This window comes from Vipera berus (assembly GCF_964194415.1).
Source record: "Vipera berus genome assembly, chromosome: 1".
Lineage (NCBI taxonomy): Eukaryota > Metazoa > Chordata > Lepidosauria > Squamata > Viperidae > Vipera > Vipera berus.
In genome coordinates, this window is record NC_138202.1 from 160,608,203 (window position 1) to 160,627,596 (window position 19,394).

The 19,394-nt window shown below is 38.2% G+C and overlaps 2 protein-coding genes across 4 annotated transcripts in view; one reads left to right on the top strand and one right to left on the bottom strand.

Annotated features, from left to right (window-relative positions):
* The first annotated feature begins 35 nt into the window (after positions 1-35).
* On the top strand, positions 36-13,685 carry SCRN3 (secernin 3). 2 transcript variants are annotated; one of them, XM_081322379.1, is made up of 8 exons: positions 36-197; positions 1,833-2,004; positions 3,234-3,415; positions 4,396-4,595; positions 5,737-5,949; positions 7,597-7,759; positions 8,619-8,799; positions 13,443-13,685. In XM_081322379.1, the coding sequence occupies exons 2-8, from the start codon at positions 1,834-1,836 to the stop codon at positions 13,596-13,598; spliced, it is 1,266 nt and encodes a 421-aa protein (XP_081178505.1). In that variant the 5' UTR covers positions 36-197; position 1,833; the 3' UTR covers positions 13,599-13,685. The 2 variants fall into 2 exon arrangements, with proteins under 2 accessions (XP_081178505.1, XP_081178506.1); XM_081322380.1 differs by having other exon boundaries at positions 46-142.
* Positions 13,686-15,730: 2,045 nt separating this feature from the next.
* Positions 15,731-19,394, bottom strand: part of GPR155 (G protein-coupled receptor 155) — a 37,177-nt gene continuing 33,513 nt past the window's right edge. Inside the window, exon 16 of one of the 2 annotated variants that reach the window (XM_081322343.1) lies at positions 15,731-17,541. In XM_081322343.1, coding sequence (XP_081178469.1) covers positions 17,295-17,541 — 247 coding nt within the window. In that variant the 3' untranslated portion in view covers positions 15,731-17,294. Of the gene's footprint in view, positions 17,595-19,394 lie in introns of both variants that reach the window. The other variant, XM_081322344.1, reaches the window with a different exon arrangement.

A 19,394-nucleotide genomic window follows, 5' to 3' on the forward strand; every position in this document is an offset into this window, starting at 1 on the left:
TGACCCGGGGCTTCCGGGGCGAGAGCGGCAAACAGCGCCGTTTCCTGCAGCTGGTGGAGAAGGCCGGGAAGCTGCCTTTGCAGGGCGGCTGGAAGGGCGGGAAAAGAAAAAAAGCATCGGCGCGGCGCCTGCTACGCGCAAGGCAAAGGCGGTGACGCCGGGCCGAGTTGTGGGGGTCCGACGTCGGGCTTTGCGGGGTGCGGCTCTGCGGGTGCAAGAAAGCGGCTCTTGGGGGGGGAGGGTCTGGGTTGCGCAAGCTGGCGGGCCCCGGTTTACACACGTGAAGCCGTAAACAGGGCTCGGCGAGCCAGAACGGTTAAAAGGGAAGCGACGCCCGGGGTAGAACAGAGGCAGGGGGTTGGAGCTGCGAGTTGAGCTGCGAGTTTTCGGCAGACCCGTCTTCGTGCAAGTTTTTACGTTTGAATTCAGGATCGGGGGCCCGCACGCTGGAATTAGAAAGGAATTCCAAGAGGTTGATGGAAGTGTTTTCTCAAAAGATGATAAAACTGGGATGAGCAGCCGCCCTAAAAGGGGAAGAAAGGAGACCTGGACTCTTAAAATGTAGGCGCAGGGGTCTTCAAACTTGGCTCTTTTATGACTTGTGGACTTCAACTCCCAGAATTCCTCAGCCAGGCACGCTGGCTGAGGAATTCTGGGAGTTGAAGTCCACAAGTCATAAAAAGGCCAGGTTTGAAGACCCCTGATGTAGGGCCTTAACCTTAGCAACTCGTGTCGTGGCTCCCCTAAGCCTGTTTTGTCTATTGCAATTCGGGTAAACTGCCTGGAAGCTAAGCAGTGAGCGGTGGGGTTGCTGTTCCGTTTTGAAAACAAATCTTCCCCGATCGGTCTGCCACCAGCCCAGTCCTGTGAAGCATCCAGGGTGGGAAAAGCAACCTCCTTTGCAATGTTTGGGACAAACTTGTGCTAGTGGAGAATGTGGATGGAGTTGCCTCTTCTGTCTTTCTGACAGGCGCTTGATTTAGTCTGGCCCTGTTTCCCTTCCTTCTTTTCTTCCCACTTCTGGTTTCTTATGTGCATCTGCAGTTCTCCCTTGATAGGCTCCTCCTCCTGCTGCCTATTCCATTAAAACAAAAACAAAAACCCTACCTTTCTTTATATAGAAGGTAACAAACATAACTATTCCCTCCTCCTATTTTCCTCATAAGAACAAACCTGCAAGATGAGTTAGGCTGAGAAAGAGTGACTGGTCCAAAGTCACCCAGTTAGTTTTTCATGCCCAAGGAAGACACTAGAACTCACAGTCTCCTGGTTTCTAGCCTAGCACCTTAGCTACTTAACCAAACTGGCTTTCGTGTATAGTATTTACTTTGCCTGGCATCTGATCTCAAAAAACATCTGGGTTCATGCAGCGTATTTTGTAATTCAAGTGGGCAGAGAAATCCACTTTAAGATGAAATTGAATCATGGACAATTTTTTCTCTAGAACTTATGGAAATTTCGCTAATCTGGTCAGTAATAAAAAGTGGGAAAAATGGTTGAATGGTGGATGTCTCTAAAAGATCTAAAATTCTCCTGACTTCTAGATCAGTGTTTCTAAACTTTGCTGGCTGGGAAATTCTGGGAGTTGAAGTCTATATATCTTAAAAGTTGCTAAAGTTGGAAACACTAGTCTAGACACACATAGCTCTGTTCAATGATTTATTTTAGTCCATATATTTGAGAGAGAATTTGTTATAGGGGCATGTGTTATCTTGGACAATGAACTCCACTATACTTTTCATAAAATATTTATCTCAAGGGAAAATATGATAGTGGTTTATCAGTTATTGAGCATTCAGAGAGATATGATTGTATATTACTTTATTTTTCAGGATGGCTAATAGTATTGCTGAACCCTTTTCCTGTGATACTTTTGTGGCTCTGCCTCCAGCCACACTAAGTGGCCAAGTCATTTTTGGAAAAAATTCTGATAGGCCTTCTGATGAAGTCCAGGAGATTGTGTTTTTTCCTGCTGCTGTTCATGATCCAGGACAAAAAGTTGAGGTAAGAGCAACATTTCTAGAAATGTCATAAAACCTATTGGGAAGTTTTATCTGAGAAACTTAAAAGATAAAATAAATATATCCAAAATCACATGCTTGTGCAATTGTCTAGCTTGCCTGCATAGATATCTACATAGAATTGGAATGATGAAATGTGCATTTTTGATGCAAACCATGTGACCTGTAAACTTACAGTCAGATCTGGACACAGGTACAAAAGAAAAAGAGAGAGATTTATTTTGTGATGTCATGACGTATCTTTCATCATGTTTGCATCATTGAAGCTTCTAGTGGACACCTGGCTGATTCCAAGTCTGATCAGTGGAGAATACAAATTAGCTGTCAGGTTTTAACTCAGGGTTGCAATTAATCATGGTATGATTTGTCTGAATTTGGGTTTTATGTATTCTGTGAACTCTGCCATTACAATGTATAAACTCTGGTTTATGATTTTATTTAATCCAAGCCAATTGTAGCCAAACCACGATTAAGCAAACAATGGTTCAGCACAATGTGTATGACTCTGGTTACTGTTATTTGCACCAAATGGAAATAGTTCTCCATAATTTCAGACATCAGCCTTTCCTAGTTCTGTGGTATTTTAAGAACTTTTGCAAGCAAATACATTATTTAATCCTTTTCATCAATATTTGACTTGGTATAGAATGTCAGAACATCTAAATATGAATGATTTTTCTCCTTACCTTGTACAGCAAGAGACAGACAATTCAAGGCCATTCCAACAAAATATATTCTCTAGCATAGAATATTTAGAATACATTCTAGGGTATAGGTCTCGTTTCTTCCACTTAAGGCGGTTGCTTGTTTGAAAAACACTTCATCAACTTCTTGGAATTCCTTTCTAATTCCGGTCTGTAGCCACTTATCCTGAATTTAAACATAAAATCTTGCATGAAAATAGTTCCACTGAATTTAGATTTAGTTTTCATAAGAAAAAAATGGTGTTGAAGGAAGGATTTGAGTCCATAATTTGCTACATTTAGACAATACGAACAAATTTGTGACGGCAGTCAGATTTTTGCTCTCGTTGCCTTCCACTGGAACCTCTAAATTCCAGGACCTCATTTTGTTCAAAAGAATCTTATAATTCCAGTAGAGATATGAGGGTCCCAGAGCATTATATAGTAAAAGCGCTGGGAAGTACTGAATCTGTTGTATGTGATTTAAAAAGTAATTCATAAAATATTTTTGAAATTATCATTACTGCAGTGTACTTATATAGAAATCGAACAAGTACCAAAAACGTATGGAGTTGTCCTGAGCCGTCCATCCTGGCTATGGGGTGCTGAAATGGGAGCCAATGAATGTGGAGTCTGCATTGGGAATGAAGCCGTATGGGGAAAAGAAGAAGTCTGCGGTGATGAAGCACTCCTGGGCATGGACCTTGTCAGGTTGTCATTAAGTCTGCTGGATAAGATGTGAAACCAAATGGAAAGTAGTTTGTTGTTTATACTTGTGGTGCTTGGTCAAACAGCCATCTCTGGAAACTACTGTTTGAGATGGAAAATAAACGACGCTAAAATTTGATCTGGAGAGTTTATGGGTAAATGGGGGCTTAATGCAGAATTGTGCTGCTAAAATGGAAAACTACAAACTACAATCATTTTAGACAAAGGAACTACTTTGACCAGGTCCAGAAATGATGAAAGTTACAAGACACTAGAGGTGGTTATTGACCCATGACTATTCATTTAATGGCCACTTGGAAGTTATGACAGTGCTGAAAAAAATGACTTGCAACCGTCCCTCACATTGGCAACTTTCAGAGGGTTCACAGTCACATGATCAAAAATGTGGGCACTTAGCAGTCGGAATGTATTTATGCAGTTGCAGTATCCTAGGGCCACATGATCACCCTTTGTGACTTTCCCAGGAACTTCTGATAAGAAAAGTCAATGGGGAAGTTGGATTCCCTTAATGACCGCAGTGACTTGCTTAACAGCTACAACAAAAAAAAGGTCGTAAAATCAGCCATGATTCACTTAACAGCTAGATCACTTAGCAACAGAAGTTCCACTCCTAATTGTGGTCATAAGTCACTTGTAGTTCATAAAATCTGAATTCTCGGAGTTGAAGTCCACGAGTCATAAAAGAGCCAAGGTTGCCTACCCCTGCCCTATGGACAGCCTACCAGTTCGAGGATGTCGGTAGGAAAGTTTTGCATGCACAAACAGACAAATGGCACCTGGGTCATTGCAGTTCTGTAGTTGCTAGGATGTTTTGTAAGTGTGTGTGATAGTTTTCATCCCAAAAACTTTGTTTTAAGGTTCTGAACACGAGCCCAGATTGAGAAATAAATGAGCATGTTCAAATTCTGTTTTTTGAAGTTGAAGAAAGTTACAGAATGCTAAACCCTTTGATTTGATTTTAGGCTTGGACTTGAAAGAGCAGATACTGCAGAAAAAGCTGTCAGTGTTATTGTTGAATTGGTGGGCAAGTATAATCAAGGTGGAAACTGTATGGAGAGTCAGATGACATTTACCTACCATAACAGCTTTTTGATAGCAGACAGAAAAGAAGCTTGGATTCTGGAAACATCTGGAAAGCACTGGGCTGCTGAGAAAGTAAAAGGTATGAATAATAACCTTTATTCAATTTTAAGACTTCTCAGTGGACAATGTCTGTCTGTCTGCCTGTCCATCCATCCATCCATCCATCCATCCTCTATGTCTGTCTGTCTGTCTATATCATCTACAGTACCATCTATCATCTAATCCAGGGTGTCAAACTGTCGGATGTGTCACATGGAAGCTGCACTCACCCCAGCTCTGGCAAGGGGAAAAAAGTCACAATACATTGCAACATGCCATATGCCACAGGGAGTTTGGCACCCCTGATCTAATCTATCATCTGTCTGTCTACCTACCTATTTACTTACAGTTCTCTCTCTCTCTCTCTCTCTCTCTCTCTCTCTCTCTCCCTCCCTCCCTCCCTCCCTCCCTCCCTCCCTCCAGTGCTATCCTGGTAAAAGTGATGTCACTAATGCTATTACAGTTTTTACAGAAAGCAAGCCTGTTTCAGCTCAGTTACAATCTGGATTCTCTGCCAGCAGAACCTTTAAAAATAAAAAGCAGCTATAATCCTCATTTAAGCCTGAAAGGCTTCTGCGGCAACTTACTTCCCTTTCTTCAGATTTTTTCAGCACTGAAGAAAAAGAATGGGTGAGAAAAAGGAAAACATTTTAGAAATGATTCTTTCTGCCAATACATCCCATGATCTTCTGAGGCAAATGGGGGGGGGGGCGGAATTAGCAGTTCCTTGCAACATGCCTTATCCTCATCTTTTAAAAAAAAAAGTTGGTGAACAGTTATAATGAAAAATCTCAGCATTGTATTAAAAACGGGCACCCATTTCAATTGCCAAGACCTGGCTGCTTTCTTCTGATCGTGTGCTTAATTTCTTTTTTCCAGTCATGGTGTTCAGTTAGTGCTAATGCTTAAAGTGATATTCGTTGGTTATTTAGTTTTAGCTGGGAGAAAAAGTCTAGTTTATAATTGGCCCAATGTGTTTTTTTTATGGCCAAGTATAATTATTGGAATTGAGGAAGGAGTGGGTCAAGAAGCAGTCGAACATTCATATTGTGGGATTTAGCTTCTTCCCAAATTTCTAACAGTAAATTTAGACATCTCACTTTAATAATTTTTAAGTAGGTCAGCTTGGGGCAGAAACATTTAGAAGTGTAATAGCTTGTTTTCCTCTCGCTTTTAAACAGAAGGAACGCGGAATATTTCCAACCAGCTAACCATCACAACAAAAATTGACCGTGAACATCCAGAGCTAAGGAATTATGCTTTAAGCAAAGGCTGGTGGGATGGTAAAGAAGTATTTGATTTTGCTGCCACATACTCATATGTAAATACTGCCAGAATGACAACTGCAAGTGGCAGATACTGTGAAGGCTATAAACTACTGAAGAAATATGCAGGTACCTCTGTTAAGTTATAGAAGATCTTATAGCTGCCATTTTATAGTTGGATTTGGATGTAGTGCTTAATGGAGGGATATGGCTGAGACACACCACTTTGAAATATTTATTCTTTGAAGCTTTAAAGGTCAGATTTTCTCCCTTGCTACTATCAGCTTCAACACACAAATTGGAATGTGTGCTTTTAAAAAAAGGAAAAAAAAGTCAATCAGAGTTGCACCCTTCTGTTTCAATCAATATTCATTTTACTGGGGATTCCTTGCCTGTATGATTGTCCTGTAATCATGTAAATTTCATTCATTGGCAGAATAGTAGGTTCTTCGTGCTGAACATCTTTTTAATGCTTGTTTAAGGTTAAGGATGTTTTGGAGTTCTATTAGTATATTTCGGCTAAATCCCTATTTTTCAGGTACTTAACCTGAACCACTTTTAAGTCACACCGGGTGATCAAGTGATCAGTCAATTCAGGAGTTTTTTTAAAAAACTTAGTTGAGAGAAAATCATTGCTGTAAACCTCCCTGGTCTCTAAAGATTTTATTTTCATGTATTTAAGAGGAAATCTTCTAAAATTGTTACAAAGGCATTGCTTTAAATACTGCAATTACTATTTTAAAATGGTTACTGAATGTTCTGAATTTACAGGAAGATATGCTGAAAATCTAGATTGGAAAAGTGACTTGTCACCATGCAAAGAAAGTGGGGTTTTTTAGATTTACAGATGCCTGAGATCAGAGATTTCGCTGATTATTTCAAGACAGTGTCTAATCTCCAGCCTGCACCCAACTCTTGATCATGTGCATATATACTGTGACTACTTCTTCTTCTTCTTCTTCTTCTTCTTCTTCTTCTTCTTCTTCTTCTTCTTCTTCTTCTTCTTCTTCTTCTTTCTTCTTCTTTCTTCTTTCTTCTTTCTTCTTCTTTCTTCTTTCTTCTTCCTTCTTCCTTCTTCTCTTCTTTCTTGCCTTCTGCTTCATCTCTCATTTTCATGGAACACCTCTTTCTCCACCTTGCTCTCTTATATTTTCCTGTTTTGCTCTACTTACTTTTTCCTGCAGGATTTTTTTTGTTACCTTTTTCTCTGCATAACTCTCACCAGAAGCCCATTTGACTTCTCTTCTCTACAACAGAAACTGTGATCCAATATTTTTTTGTTAAAAGTGGAGACAAAATGGTGCTTTTCATATCCTCTCATTTGAGAAAAAGATACCAAGCACATTTATTTATTCAGAGGTACTCCTTGCACTATCACTTCACAATACTTAGGTTGGCTCCCAACAATAAACCACAATTAAAAGCTTAAAACAATATTTCTAAAATTAAATAATAGTAATAGTAATAGCATATATCAGGTCCTTCGGAAGAACTCGTTAATCAGACAAATCCAGTCTGAACATCTGTCTGGCTGTGTGATGAACCATTACAAATATAGCAGGGCACAAAAATTCCAGGGATTGCCAGAGTAAACAGGTAAGTCTTTAGCAGTTAATTTAAAATTTAAAGTTGAAAAAGAAAAAAGTTAGCGTGTTGCCATTTCTTGCCATTTCTTATAAATATACAAGTTGCTTTATTCCTGGTTTTTAGCAATTTTGCATAAATATTAAGTGGGTGGTAGATACAGTATTGAACAAATAACCTATCTTTATCTAGGTAATATAACAGCTGAGACAATGATGGCAATTCTTCGAGATAAAGAGAGCGGTCTTAACATGGAAGGTGCCTTCATGACCACAGGAAGCATGGTTTCTATACTTCCCCAAGATTCTAGCCTCCCTTGTATTCATTTCTTCACTGGAACTCCAGATCCTGATAGGTAATGCAAATAAAATGTGTCGTAAGAACCAAATATTAACCCTTTCCTTATTTTTGCCATTTTAAATAAAAGGCTTGAAATGAGGGGTCTTTGATGCTCTCTGAGCTTCCTTGTTTTCTTACATTCGTTTCTTCATCACCCTAGCTGTGATAAGTATCATCATTAGTTGCTAGTAAAAAGTGCTGTTTGCTGTCAGTGTATATTCTAATGTCTGTGTGGGTGGGGCAGTCTTAGGGATCCTTTGGTTTACTAATGGCCCTTTGGCAGTTTCTTGGCTCGGGTATTGCTTACTTGATTGCTGGTCTGAAGATGACCTTGGAGTTAATCTATGCTGATCTGAGTGCTTCATTATTGGTGGGGAGGTGCTGGAATCTTTTTCTCTTTTGGGCTGGTTGATTGTCTCTTTTGCATAATCTATAGCTGCATAATCGATAAACATAATCTGTAGATGCATAATCTATAAACAAAAGGCTTGAAACCTTTCCAGAAGTACTAAATATGACCCAGTGTAAGTAAAGATAAGTAGAAGCTTTAGCAAAGTACAGCATTAAAGAATCTGATAAAAATTCTGATTCATCTTAAGGCCAATTCTGCAACAGGAAAGGCATTTAATGCTTCATTAGTTTTTGGGTGGAAACCTTCTGGTTTTTTTTAAAAGTACACTAGGAGTCTTATCTGCTGGGGCAGGCCTCTTCTTGGTTCCAGAAACTTTTCCACCCAATCAACTAGATTGTGATAGATTGAAAGAACTAATATGAAAATTTAGTTCTCCTGCAATTTATGCTGAATGAATGTAACACTGGCATGTGAAAGTAGCAACTAATTTGCATATTTGCTTATTTTCATTTTTATTTTGTAGGTCTGTTTTTAAACCTTTCATTTTTGTGCAAAATATTACCCAGCTTCTAAAAACCAGCTCTCCAGTATTTGGCTCTGAGGATCCAGTTAAAAAGAAGCCCCGATTTCATACAAAGCCAGACAGAAGACACGAGCTCTATCAAAAACATGAACAGGCAGTTGCCATGATGGAGTCCTCAAAGGTGGGTTGATCTTGGACTTGTGATTTAATGTTGAAATTCAAAATAAGTTGTTATGTTTGTTTGTTGTATTCTGTGAAATTCAGGGGCGAGTAGTTCAGGTTAATGTCAGGTGCAAGAAATCAGATACGAGGATAGTGTTCAAAAATGCTACGAGTTTACTTCATGCTCGCTATCCACAAGAATCTGTTCTATTAACAGTCAAGGCAAATTGGCCCTAGATAAAAGTCGATGGAATTAATCAGAGATGGACACTCTCTGGGGTGGCTTGAGGAGCAGGAATTATTCTGCCCTTTCATTTTAAGTGGAAATTGCACAAAAGATGAACCACGCTTGTGCTAAAGTCATGTAATATCTCCATTAGTAACTTGGCCTAGTAAATATGTTAAATCAATATTTACAATGACTTAAGCTGGGTTTGCAAATTTATTGTCTCATCCAACGTATATGGCTGCCCAACATGTAATAGAGTCTCTAGGTCTCTCCCTCTCTCTCTCTCTCTCTCTCCCTCCATCCCTCCCTCCCTCTCATCTCCTGGTTTCTATCTATCATCCATCCGTCTGTCTGTCTATCTGTTTGTCTGTCTGTCTATCATCTGCCTGCCTGCCTATTTCTCTTGTCTTTTCTGTCTGTCTGCCTGCCTGCCTATTTCTCTCTCTCTCTCTCTCTCTCTCTCTCTCTCTCTCTCTCTCTCTCTCTTCTAACCATCCATCCATCTATCTATTTTTCATTTCTGTACGGCCCTTCAATAGCATTTAATGTGGCCCATGAATAAGAGGTTTTCTCTTTTAGGATACGCTTTATGGCATTTCTCATTCTCCTCTTAAAATTGTCTTCCATCACCAAATAGTGATGATTGGCAGCTAGAAGATAGTAATCGGTGAGAATGTGGAATAGCATCAACACTTTTTAGAAAATCAGAATATAGATTTTGAGAGACTCTATCCAGAACAGCACAAAATGCTCTAAAGGTATTTGCTCTCCAGTTCGCCCTAATCTGAATAATACTTTAGGACAACTGTTGAACTGCCAGGGCAATTTATAATTTAAAATAGCATTAAAAAAAATAAGCAAATAAATAATGTTCCTGTCCCAAAGGAACTAGAAGAATAGTTACAGTAATGAAAAATGTGATTGGCAAATTAAAACCAATAAAACCATTGGCCCCTAAAGACCAAACTAAAAATAAAGTAGTTTTTTAAAATGTATTTTATAAAGACAAAATGGTAGCCAAATGCAGCTGCTTAATAAGTGGCTTCCAGACTCTGGGAATGATGCAGGAAAAGGGCACCTCCCATGTGCGTAATAATACATCAGTCTCAAAAAGCAGTGCAGCTTGCATATTTCAGTGTGTGCTGGAACGCATCCCCTTAGGTAGTCAGGCTCTGAGTGCTTAAAAAGGCAATGCCCCTCTAATACCTATGTGAGACATAGTCCAAGCCCATTCCCATCGAGGCGTTTTCACTTTAATGCTTTTTTTTAAAAAAACTAAATATTTGGTATTTGTTTTCCAATTTGTAGGATCCCAGGAGTCCTAAGCTTTTCAATATCCTATATTTATCTGTTGGTTGGAATCTTAGTAGACAATCACTTAACTATGAGCCAGCAGTGTGCTGCAGCTGCCAAAGAAGCCAACACAGTCCTAGGCTGCATTAACAGAGGGATAGAATCAAGATCAGGTGAAGTGTTAATACCACTTTATAATGCCTGGTAAGGCCACACTTAAAATATTCTACCTAGTTTTGGCCACCATGATATAAAAAAGAAGTTGAGACTCTAGAAAGAGTGCAGAGAAGAGCAGTAAAGTTGATTTACGAGATTAAAACTTGCAAAGAACGGTTGCAGGAATTGGGTATGTCTAGTCTAATGAAGAGAAGGGTGAGGGGTGACATGATAGCAGTGTTCCAATATCTCGGGCTGCCACAAAGAAGAGGGAGCCAAGCTATTCTCCAAAGCAACTGAAGGCAGGACAAGAAGCAACGGATGGAAACTAATCAAGGAGAGAAGCAACCTAGAACTAAGGAGAAACTTCCTGACAGTTAGAACAATTAACCAGCGGAACAACCTGCCTCCAGAAGCTGTGAATGCTCCAACACTGGAAGTTTTTAAGAAGAGACTGGACAGCCATTTGTCTGAAATGGTATAGGGTTTCCTGCCTTAGCAGGGGGTTGGACTAGATGACCTCCAAGGTCCCTTCCAATTCTTCTTCTTCTTCTTCTTCTTCTTCTTCTTCTTCTTCTTCTTCTTCTTCTTCTTCTTCTTCTTCTTCTTCTTCTTCTTCTTCTTCTTCTTCTTATTCTTATTATTATTATTATTATTATTATTATTATTATTATTATTATTATTATTATTATTATTATATTATCATCATCATCATCCTATTTGCCTTCTATCTGGATGATAACTTTATTGTCACTTTGAATGTACACCAATCAGCATACATCAAAATGAAATTTCGTTGCATACAGCTCTCAAAGGGTCACCGCCTCCGATATATACTCCTTGTTCGGGGCCCGCTCAAATTTCACATTGTCTATTTTAGTCTCTAGGGAGTGAACGATGGCAAACAGGACAGATGGAAATGGGGCTCCATGTGGATTAGCCCTCAAATTCGCTTGTATTCTGACAACCTCGCCTTCTTTCCTTTTTCTGATCCTGACTCTTCCACCTTTTCCTTAAAGAGGCCTTGCTTCTTTTCGCCCCTGGAGCACGCTGCCGCCGCCACCAACTCCTCCAAAAGCCTCTCTCTCTTCCTCTGGGCCTGCCGACAGCCTTATCCAGTTCCTTTGCTCCATAAGCTCCAGGTCCTCTCCTCCTCTGCCTCCTCTGGAAACAGCCCTGATTTGCAATACAATCCATCACTAGGCCAGCAGTCAGATCTTGCTGCTGGTAGAACAAATTCAAACAGCGCCAACGACTTTTAACGGTCTCACCAACAGTTCCAAAACAACTAGCAACTCGCCATGCCAGCAAAGATTGTCGGTCGTATGTTACCTTAGTTCTACCATGTTGCTCAAACACATTTAAAATCTTCCTGATCATGTGGCCTATAGCCCTTACTATCCCTCCCAAAACTATTCGCCTTCAAGAGCCAATGCAGCCGCAGCCATTCCAGGTGCCACCATCTTAGAACTGAAGAAGCTTCTCGGATGAGAAGTGAAATATCTTTAAAGGAAAAATAAAGTCCAGTTGCCTTTTGAAAAAGTACCTTTGGGATCTCTGCTGTTGTTAAACTTAATTTTAAATATCTAGGAGGCACGTGACCCATTGGGTCATCCTTTCCCAACTGTTTCCTTACCGGGATCCCTCAGCACTGTCAGCAAGGACGAAGCTCCCAATGTGATGCCTTCACTTGAAAAGCTGGGCCTACACTCAGAGATAGCCCCTGTTGACTGAGACTATATAGCACAGTCAAATGACAGCACAGGAAATGATTCGTGACATTTTGTATTATGTCATCATCTGTTATCTACCTGTGGATAGATGTTAGGTATACACCTCCATATATCCCAGAGCAACTGTGTAGCTTTGAATATGAAGGATTGCAAGCTAAAAAAAAGGGAGATCCAGGAAACTCTCGCTGGGTGAGATCCTTTGGGGCAACCAGTTGTCCCATTCTGCAGCCTAACATAACTGCCTTGCTTAACAATGGGATTTTGGTCCCAATTATGGCTGTAAGTCGAGGACTATCTGCTTTAAGTGCAAGGTCACTAGCCTTACATCTGACCATTTAACACCTTCTAAAATGGCTTGGGTCCGGGATATCTGAGGGAACACCTGCTGCCGGCATCAAGCTCCCTTCATCCAGTGCGCTCCCACAGGGAGGGTCTTCTCAGGGTGCCGCTGGTAAAAGACTGCCGGCAGATAACACCCAGGGGGAGGGCCTTCTCTGTGGGTGCGCCTGCCCTCTGGAACCAGCTGCCCATGGAGTTTCGGACTGCCCCTGACCTTCGTTCATTCCGCTGGGACCTGAAGACCTGGCTCTTCGAGCTGTCCGGCCCAGGCTGAGAATTTTTAACTGGGTTTTTTATTTTTTAGGGATAATTTAATCTTTTTAAAATTGTTTTTAACTTTTGTATTGGTTTGGTTTTAAATACCCTGTAAACCGCCCTGAGTCCTTCGGGAAAGGGCGGTATATAAATCTAATAAAATAAAATAAAATAAAAACGCAGAATTTGGAAGTGTTAAGCAAGAGGCTGCTTGTCAGATAGAATGGAGTCTTAAGCAGGAGCTTATTAAGGGATTCATAATTTATTTGAAGACTCAACATTTGTTGCAAACCTTTCCCTCTTTTTTCCCATTATGTTACTTGTTTAAAACATGTTTAATTTATACCTCACTTTTTATTCAGGAGCTCATAACGATGTACATGGTGCTCAGAATCACGTAAATGAGATGGGTGATGTAGAAATGTGGTGAATACAACAATAAAGTAAACAATTTAATGGATTTTTTCTGGGTGCAAGTGACTGGACAAAAGGCAGCATGTGATTTTCTATGGCTGAAGATGAACTATAATTTGGGTCTCTGTGTAGTCTAACATTCTACCCACTAGATCACACCGACTCTCATTTAAGATTAATTGTAGCAAGCATTTGCTATGCAGAAGATTCATATTTGGTTCTATTTTCAAATATGTTTTATAGGAAAAGGCTGAACTGATCATGGAACAGATCCACAAACTGGAGAAAACAAAGATTGATGAGATGGACCATATTCTCCAGAATGGGTTCCTGGATGTTGATCAAGCAGTTAATCTTTTTGCAGATTGTGTTGAAGAAGAAATACGTATATATGCCTGACAAAATATCTGCAGTTGTTTCCTTTTATTAATCCAAGTGTTATTTTCCAAAACTGCTTTATTGATTGTACAATGATACTTCTGGCCAAATAGCATTTATTATGTGTAAGCTAGCTGGAAGATAAAATATTGGCATTAGCCTTAATAGAACATAATTGCTAATTTAAAATGTGACATGCAGCCATCCAAAGTTTAAAACATCCTCAAAATTAGCTCTGGGAAGTGGGGGGGGGGAAGTGGGTGGGTTTGGGGTGGGAGGGATTTGGGGATATATTGTAAAATTTTGTTTTTGTAAAACTCTTTAATAATAAAAAAGCTTTCAAAAAGAAAAAAAAGAAAAAAAACATCCTCAAAATTACTAGTTTGTTTACTTTGCATATATTTTCAGCCTGTATTTCTTTGGTATTGCATACACTAAATAACCAAGTGTCATACACATTTAATAAGCAGAGTTAATAACAATAATTTATATGTTACTCAGCTCTCAGCAACTTCAACATTTAAAAATCTAGTTGGACAAGAAGCAAAATAAAGCAAGTAAGTGAAATAACTAATTCTGGAATTAATATGTATTAACCAAATCAACCCCAAAATACTGTAGACTAAAATGGCTGTTGAGAAAACCAAGGATTGTAAACTACAGAACATTTTCCATTTTCTTGCAAATGGCTTCCCAGATGCAAATTTAACTATTTAAGAAAACAACTTTAAGAATTCAAGGATGCATTTCTTTCTATACAGTTCTATTGCTGAAGTATGAAAACGTGGATATGGTTAGCACTAGTGCCTTTAATCTAAAAATAAAAATATACAGTGTTGTTTGTATATAATTTGAATTGGTATACAGACTTAGTTTTTGACAAAGGATTAAAAGAATAAATCTGTCCTGAAAAGCTTGTATTAAAAACTTGATACATCAGGATAGTTTGAATAGGATGTTAATGTTATTTCCAATATCATTATGCACTGGGTTTCACAATCCAATAGAAATTAGATGCATTTGTTCCCTATTAGAATAGGCTTCACTGAACAGCATCATTTCATTGCTTCTATACATTATTTTTATTGGAGAATCTAAAGTTGGTGGTAGTCAAATATAATTCAACGCACTTCTGCAAAATTTGCTAATACAGCAGAAAACAAAACTTTGTAACTAATGGGAAAGATTACCATATAAACATTGTGATAGTGAATATTTGTGAGAAGCTTCATTGGTAATAGGACCTTGTTGAGTTCAGGTTTGATTCCTTCTTTGGTTTCTCATCAGTAAGTGGAAGAAAAGAAAAGCTCAGGCAATTAATCCAGTGTTTGTAAGTAGGACATTTTGCTGCTGAATGCTAACATTGGTTTTTTAAAACAATCAAAATTAACGTTTTTCAGGTAATAAAGGAGGACTGTTGGGAGCCAGATACAGAAAGGTATGAAGTAGGATGCAGTCAAGTCATAGGAACATTTAAGTCCTGATTTGTCTAATGAATTAAATCTAACTTTTAATTTTAAAGAGGGGGTATTTCCTGAGTTGAAAACCTAAATTTGGGCAGAAACTCATTCGGGTGGCAATCTTATGCCTATGGTAGTTAGGTACTGTAGAAGTTTTAACATATGAATAAAATTGCACAATTAATAATTAGTTGCGTGTTTCAATTTGGTATATATATATAAAAATATGATGAATTCAAGAACAAAGAAATTAACAAGAAATTACACCCATACCAAAAAAATTCTTACGTAGTATCAGATATTATGAAAAATAACGTAACTGCTATCACAATAGCAAAAATATCAAGAAAAAAATGCCATCTTCCCATGTTGGGAGATACAATTTACCTATAGCTGAATGTCACGAACTTAAAATTGAATACTCTACCATGGCACTTTGGATTTTAAGCTTGAATCCACCTAATATATTAAGCCATAATTTAAACTGGTTAATTTGGAGCTTAATATTTGTATGAACCTACTAAATGATTTATTTAATAAATGATGTTTAAATAATCCCAGTGTATAGATTGATCTTTGAACACAGTCTACCTAGCCTAAATTTAAGGATACTTTTAAGAATTGAACCACAAGCAGTGAAAAGTATATAGTGCAACTTTTTGCTTCAACTCTTAACAAGGAATATTATACAAGTCAGGATAGCTGTATTTATTGAGTAACTGGAACAGCAAGAAAATCAATTTACTACTTTCAGGAACATGTTTCACCATAACTCTTCCCAGTGTAAAACAATAATTGGGTTTTGTAATACAGCATGCTTTTCATTTGAGCTGTAGATCAACTTACAAATTAGACTTTATATAAACCTTTTTTTCATTTTGGAAGATAGCCTTTTTTATGCAATGCAGAAAACATTGGCAGTATTTCAATTCACCTGTATTGATAGTAAAAAAATAAAACTAAAAAAACCCCCACTTCTTTATGTCTGAATACATAAGAGTGTGAACATGAAAAGGTTCATTATTTTTAGGGTATTACAGAGTTAACTTTAAAAGTTAACAGCTATAATTTTAATAAGCCCAGCTTCCAAATATAATCTATATTTGTATAAATATAAAACATATCCATACACAAATGTGCCACGCACCTGGTAAAAAAAATAGTGGTTAGATAAAGATAAATCAACAGATCTTCTTAATAGCTGAAGAAGCATGACAAATTGCTTCTACTAACAATATTGTTGATGAACCACTTTCAGAAAAAATATTTAAGGATTCTTCTTAACTTTAAAAAGGCCAATAACAGGTTCATGCATTCTTATTATTCTATAATGCTGCTTAAGAATTAAAAAATTACCAGAGTTTTTGATAAACATATATATTTAAAAATACTTTACTTTTATGGTGAAAACACGCAAGCACATATTTCTATGAATACTTAAAAATTTGCATTGCAAAATTAAAATTTAACAAGAAGTCCATTCAAGTTCTTTAATTTGCATATCAACAGTAGTACTCAAGTACAATTTAACAATTTAAAAAATATTAATTTGGTATTATTAAGTACAAAATAAATATGGCATCCACAGACTCCAACTGATTGCAGTCTGTGAAATAAATTGGTCCATTTTTGGTAGTCATATGCCTATTATCAATGAACCAAGGGGAAAAATTATGAAACATATTTGAAGAAGAAATCCAGCTCACAATTATGGTGCTTTAAATCTCAGTTCAGATTCAAACAGACTGATAAACAGAGACCTGTATGCTTTAAAGGTTAAACTGGCTTACTCGTATAAGAATCAGGATAAACAGCAAACATCATTTGCTGATTTCTCAGTTCTATCCTTTAACTTATTTGCCAGTACAAATAAGAGAACTTCCCTGTTAAAACAAGAGTAAGAACTGCATACACCAAAATGATCTACTGTTCCCTTTAAAAAGTAATAATAATAACACATCACATGATAACAATGAGTTGCTTTGTCCACAGTATTGTCTGTACTGACAAGGAAAGAAAAATTATTATTTTTTTAAAAAAAACTATGGTTTCTTTTCTTTTTTTTTAAAAAAAGTGAGTACAAAGCCTGTTACGCGTCTTTCACAATTTGAAGTAATTCCCTGAAGCAACTCATTTTAGTCAACATTCAGAATGCAAGACCTAATTCTCTTTGGGTTAGAGATCAACACGGCCACATTCTAAGCAAAAGGATCTCAAACTCTGTGTGTTACATGCGAGTAGGAGGGCTTGGTCTTGGCTAGCTTCCATGGGCGTCTTCATTCCCTCGGCTGTCCCTTATTGCGGTTGTCGTAGCTGTAAAATGGTAATGCAGTCGCTCATCCCGAAATTCAAAGTCATTAGTAATATGTTGGATGATGCCGCCCTTCACCAGCCTCTCTCCATACATTACAGCTTCCCCGCGGTCCATGGCAAGGCCAACTTCCAAAAGCCAGTTCACCAGATCACAGCCGAAGAAGACTCCAGTCACAGTCTTTGTGCCACACCTGTATGTCAAAGGAAGGATTCACCCACATGTTCTGTAAATCTCGTATCACCACTGCTTGTCGGATGAAGACAAGGGGAAACAAGGAAAGACAGCATGATAGTTAGAAAGTCGTTAAAAGAAGGACTAATAGCCAAGTATACATTAAAGATGTTTTCCTTTTGGGCAGGTCTCAATTGCCTTTTTAATCAGCCAAAATGCATGCAAGCATCTAATGAAAGCTAGGATATGCAGAAAACATATAAGGCTTAGTGTAAAATTATTATTAGTTTGCTATCTATAATCTTAGAATCTGAAATTAATCTTTAGTCACAGAAATTACCATTGGAATTATATACAGGTAGTCCTTGACTTAACAAACATTTAAGTTAACAGTGGCAAAAAGTGACATACAACCGGTTCCTTGCACTGACAACCATCAGAGCATTCCAGATCATGTGATCAAAATTCAGGCGCTTGGCCCGTATTTACCATGGTTGCCAAGTCTCCTGGGGTCACGTGATCGCCATTTGCAACTTTCCCAGCAATTTCAACAAGGGAAGCTGGATTTACTTAATGACAGGGCGATTCACTTAACAACAGTGACTCACTTAAGAACCGTGACTCGCTTAACAATTGCTTTGCTTAACAATGGAAATTCTGTTCCCAATTGTGGTCATAAATCAAGTACTACCTGTACAGTAGTAGAAGAATTAATGGTAACATTTTAGATGATAACCATACCAAATTCTATTTCAGAAGGCAGAGTCCTAATCTATAGCATGTGAAAGGCTTAAATACTCTATTCAACGGCTGTACATGCTTCAAAAATTATTTTAAAAATATGTTCTGGGAAGGAATGAGAGCTCAGGGGCCTTTCTATTTTTCCCCCCAGGTTTCTACAGAAATTGGGAAAAAAATACAACTGCTACTCATTAAAACAGCTGCTTCTTTTTTTTAATCTCATCACCCTTCTTCAGAGCAGTTGTCGGCTGAATCATTTCTGAAGTACATAGAGCTTTAGTAAATGCTGTTTAGTACGGCATTTGATTATTATTTTTTTGTTTTGTTTCATAAGCTCAAGATATTTCTTTTATGGAGAAAACATTCATAGTATAGCCTTCCATTTGCAATCTAAAAAGGAAGAAATTCAGGGAGAATTAAATCAGCTTGTTCACTCTTGCAGGTTAAATTTGGGTCTCTTGGTCCTAAAATGCTTATTAAGCCAACTAAAGAAGAACCCTGGTGTCACAGAGGTTAGAATGCAGTATTGCAGACTAACTTTGCCCACAGCCTGGAGCTTGATCTTGATCGGCTCAAGGTTGACTCAGCCTTCCATCTTCTGAGGTTGGTAAAATGAGGACTCAAGATTGTTGGGGGAAATATGCTGACTCTGTAAACTGCTCAGAAAGGGCTGTAAAGCACTGTGAAGAGGTATATAAGTCTAAGTACTATTGCTATTGCTAATGGACAAAGATCTTGAGAAACAGAGTAATTGGTTCAGATTCTTTTCAGACTCCAGGAATTTTTGTTTTTCCCCCTAAAATTCATAGCTGAAAACTGCATGCAACCTGGTGCAACCACCTCTAAGCCAATGCTGAGTATCTCAGGCAGCATTATGCTCTACTATGCATGACTGGGATAAGGACTGGGGCCAACAATGTAAGTAACACATGCCTTGTGGAAAGTCTTTCTATGACCTGCCTGCCTCAACTATGCGCCCAACGGTGATAGGCCAAGCTATCTTGCCATATAATTGTAGAACTATTTTTCAAATATAAAAACATTCTTCCTTCCAATAGAAGTGTCATCTGGGCATCCATATACATACATACTTAATGTCAGGAAGCCCCTGGAATGGTCACAACAGGCCTT

Coding starts and splice junctions, on each gene's coding strand:
- SCRN3 (XM_081322379.1), top strand. CDS start 1,834: ATGGCTAATAGTATTGCTGAACCCTTTTCCTGTGATACTTTTGTGGCT. Junction 2,005..3,233: donor ATCCAGGACAAAAAGTTGAG/GTAAGAGCAACA, acceptor TCATTACTGCAG/TGTACTTATATAGAAATCGA. Junction 7,760..8,618: donor GGAACTCCAGATCCTGATAG/GTAATGCAAATA, acceptor TTTATTTTGTAG/GTCTGTTTTTAAACCTTTCA.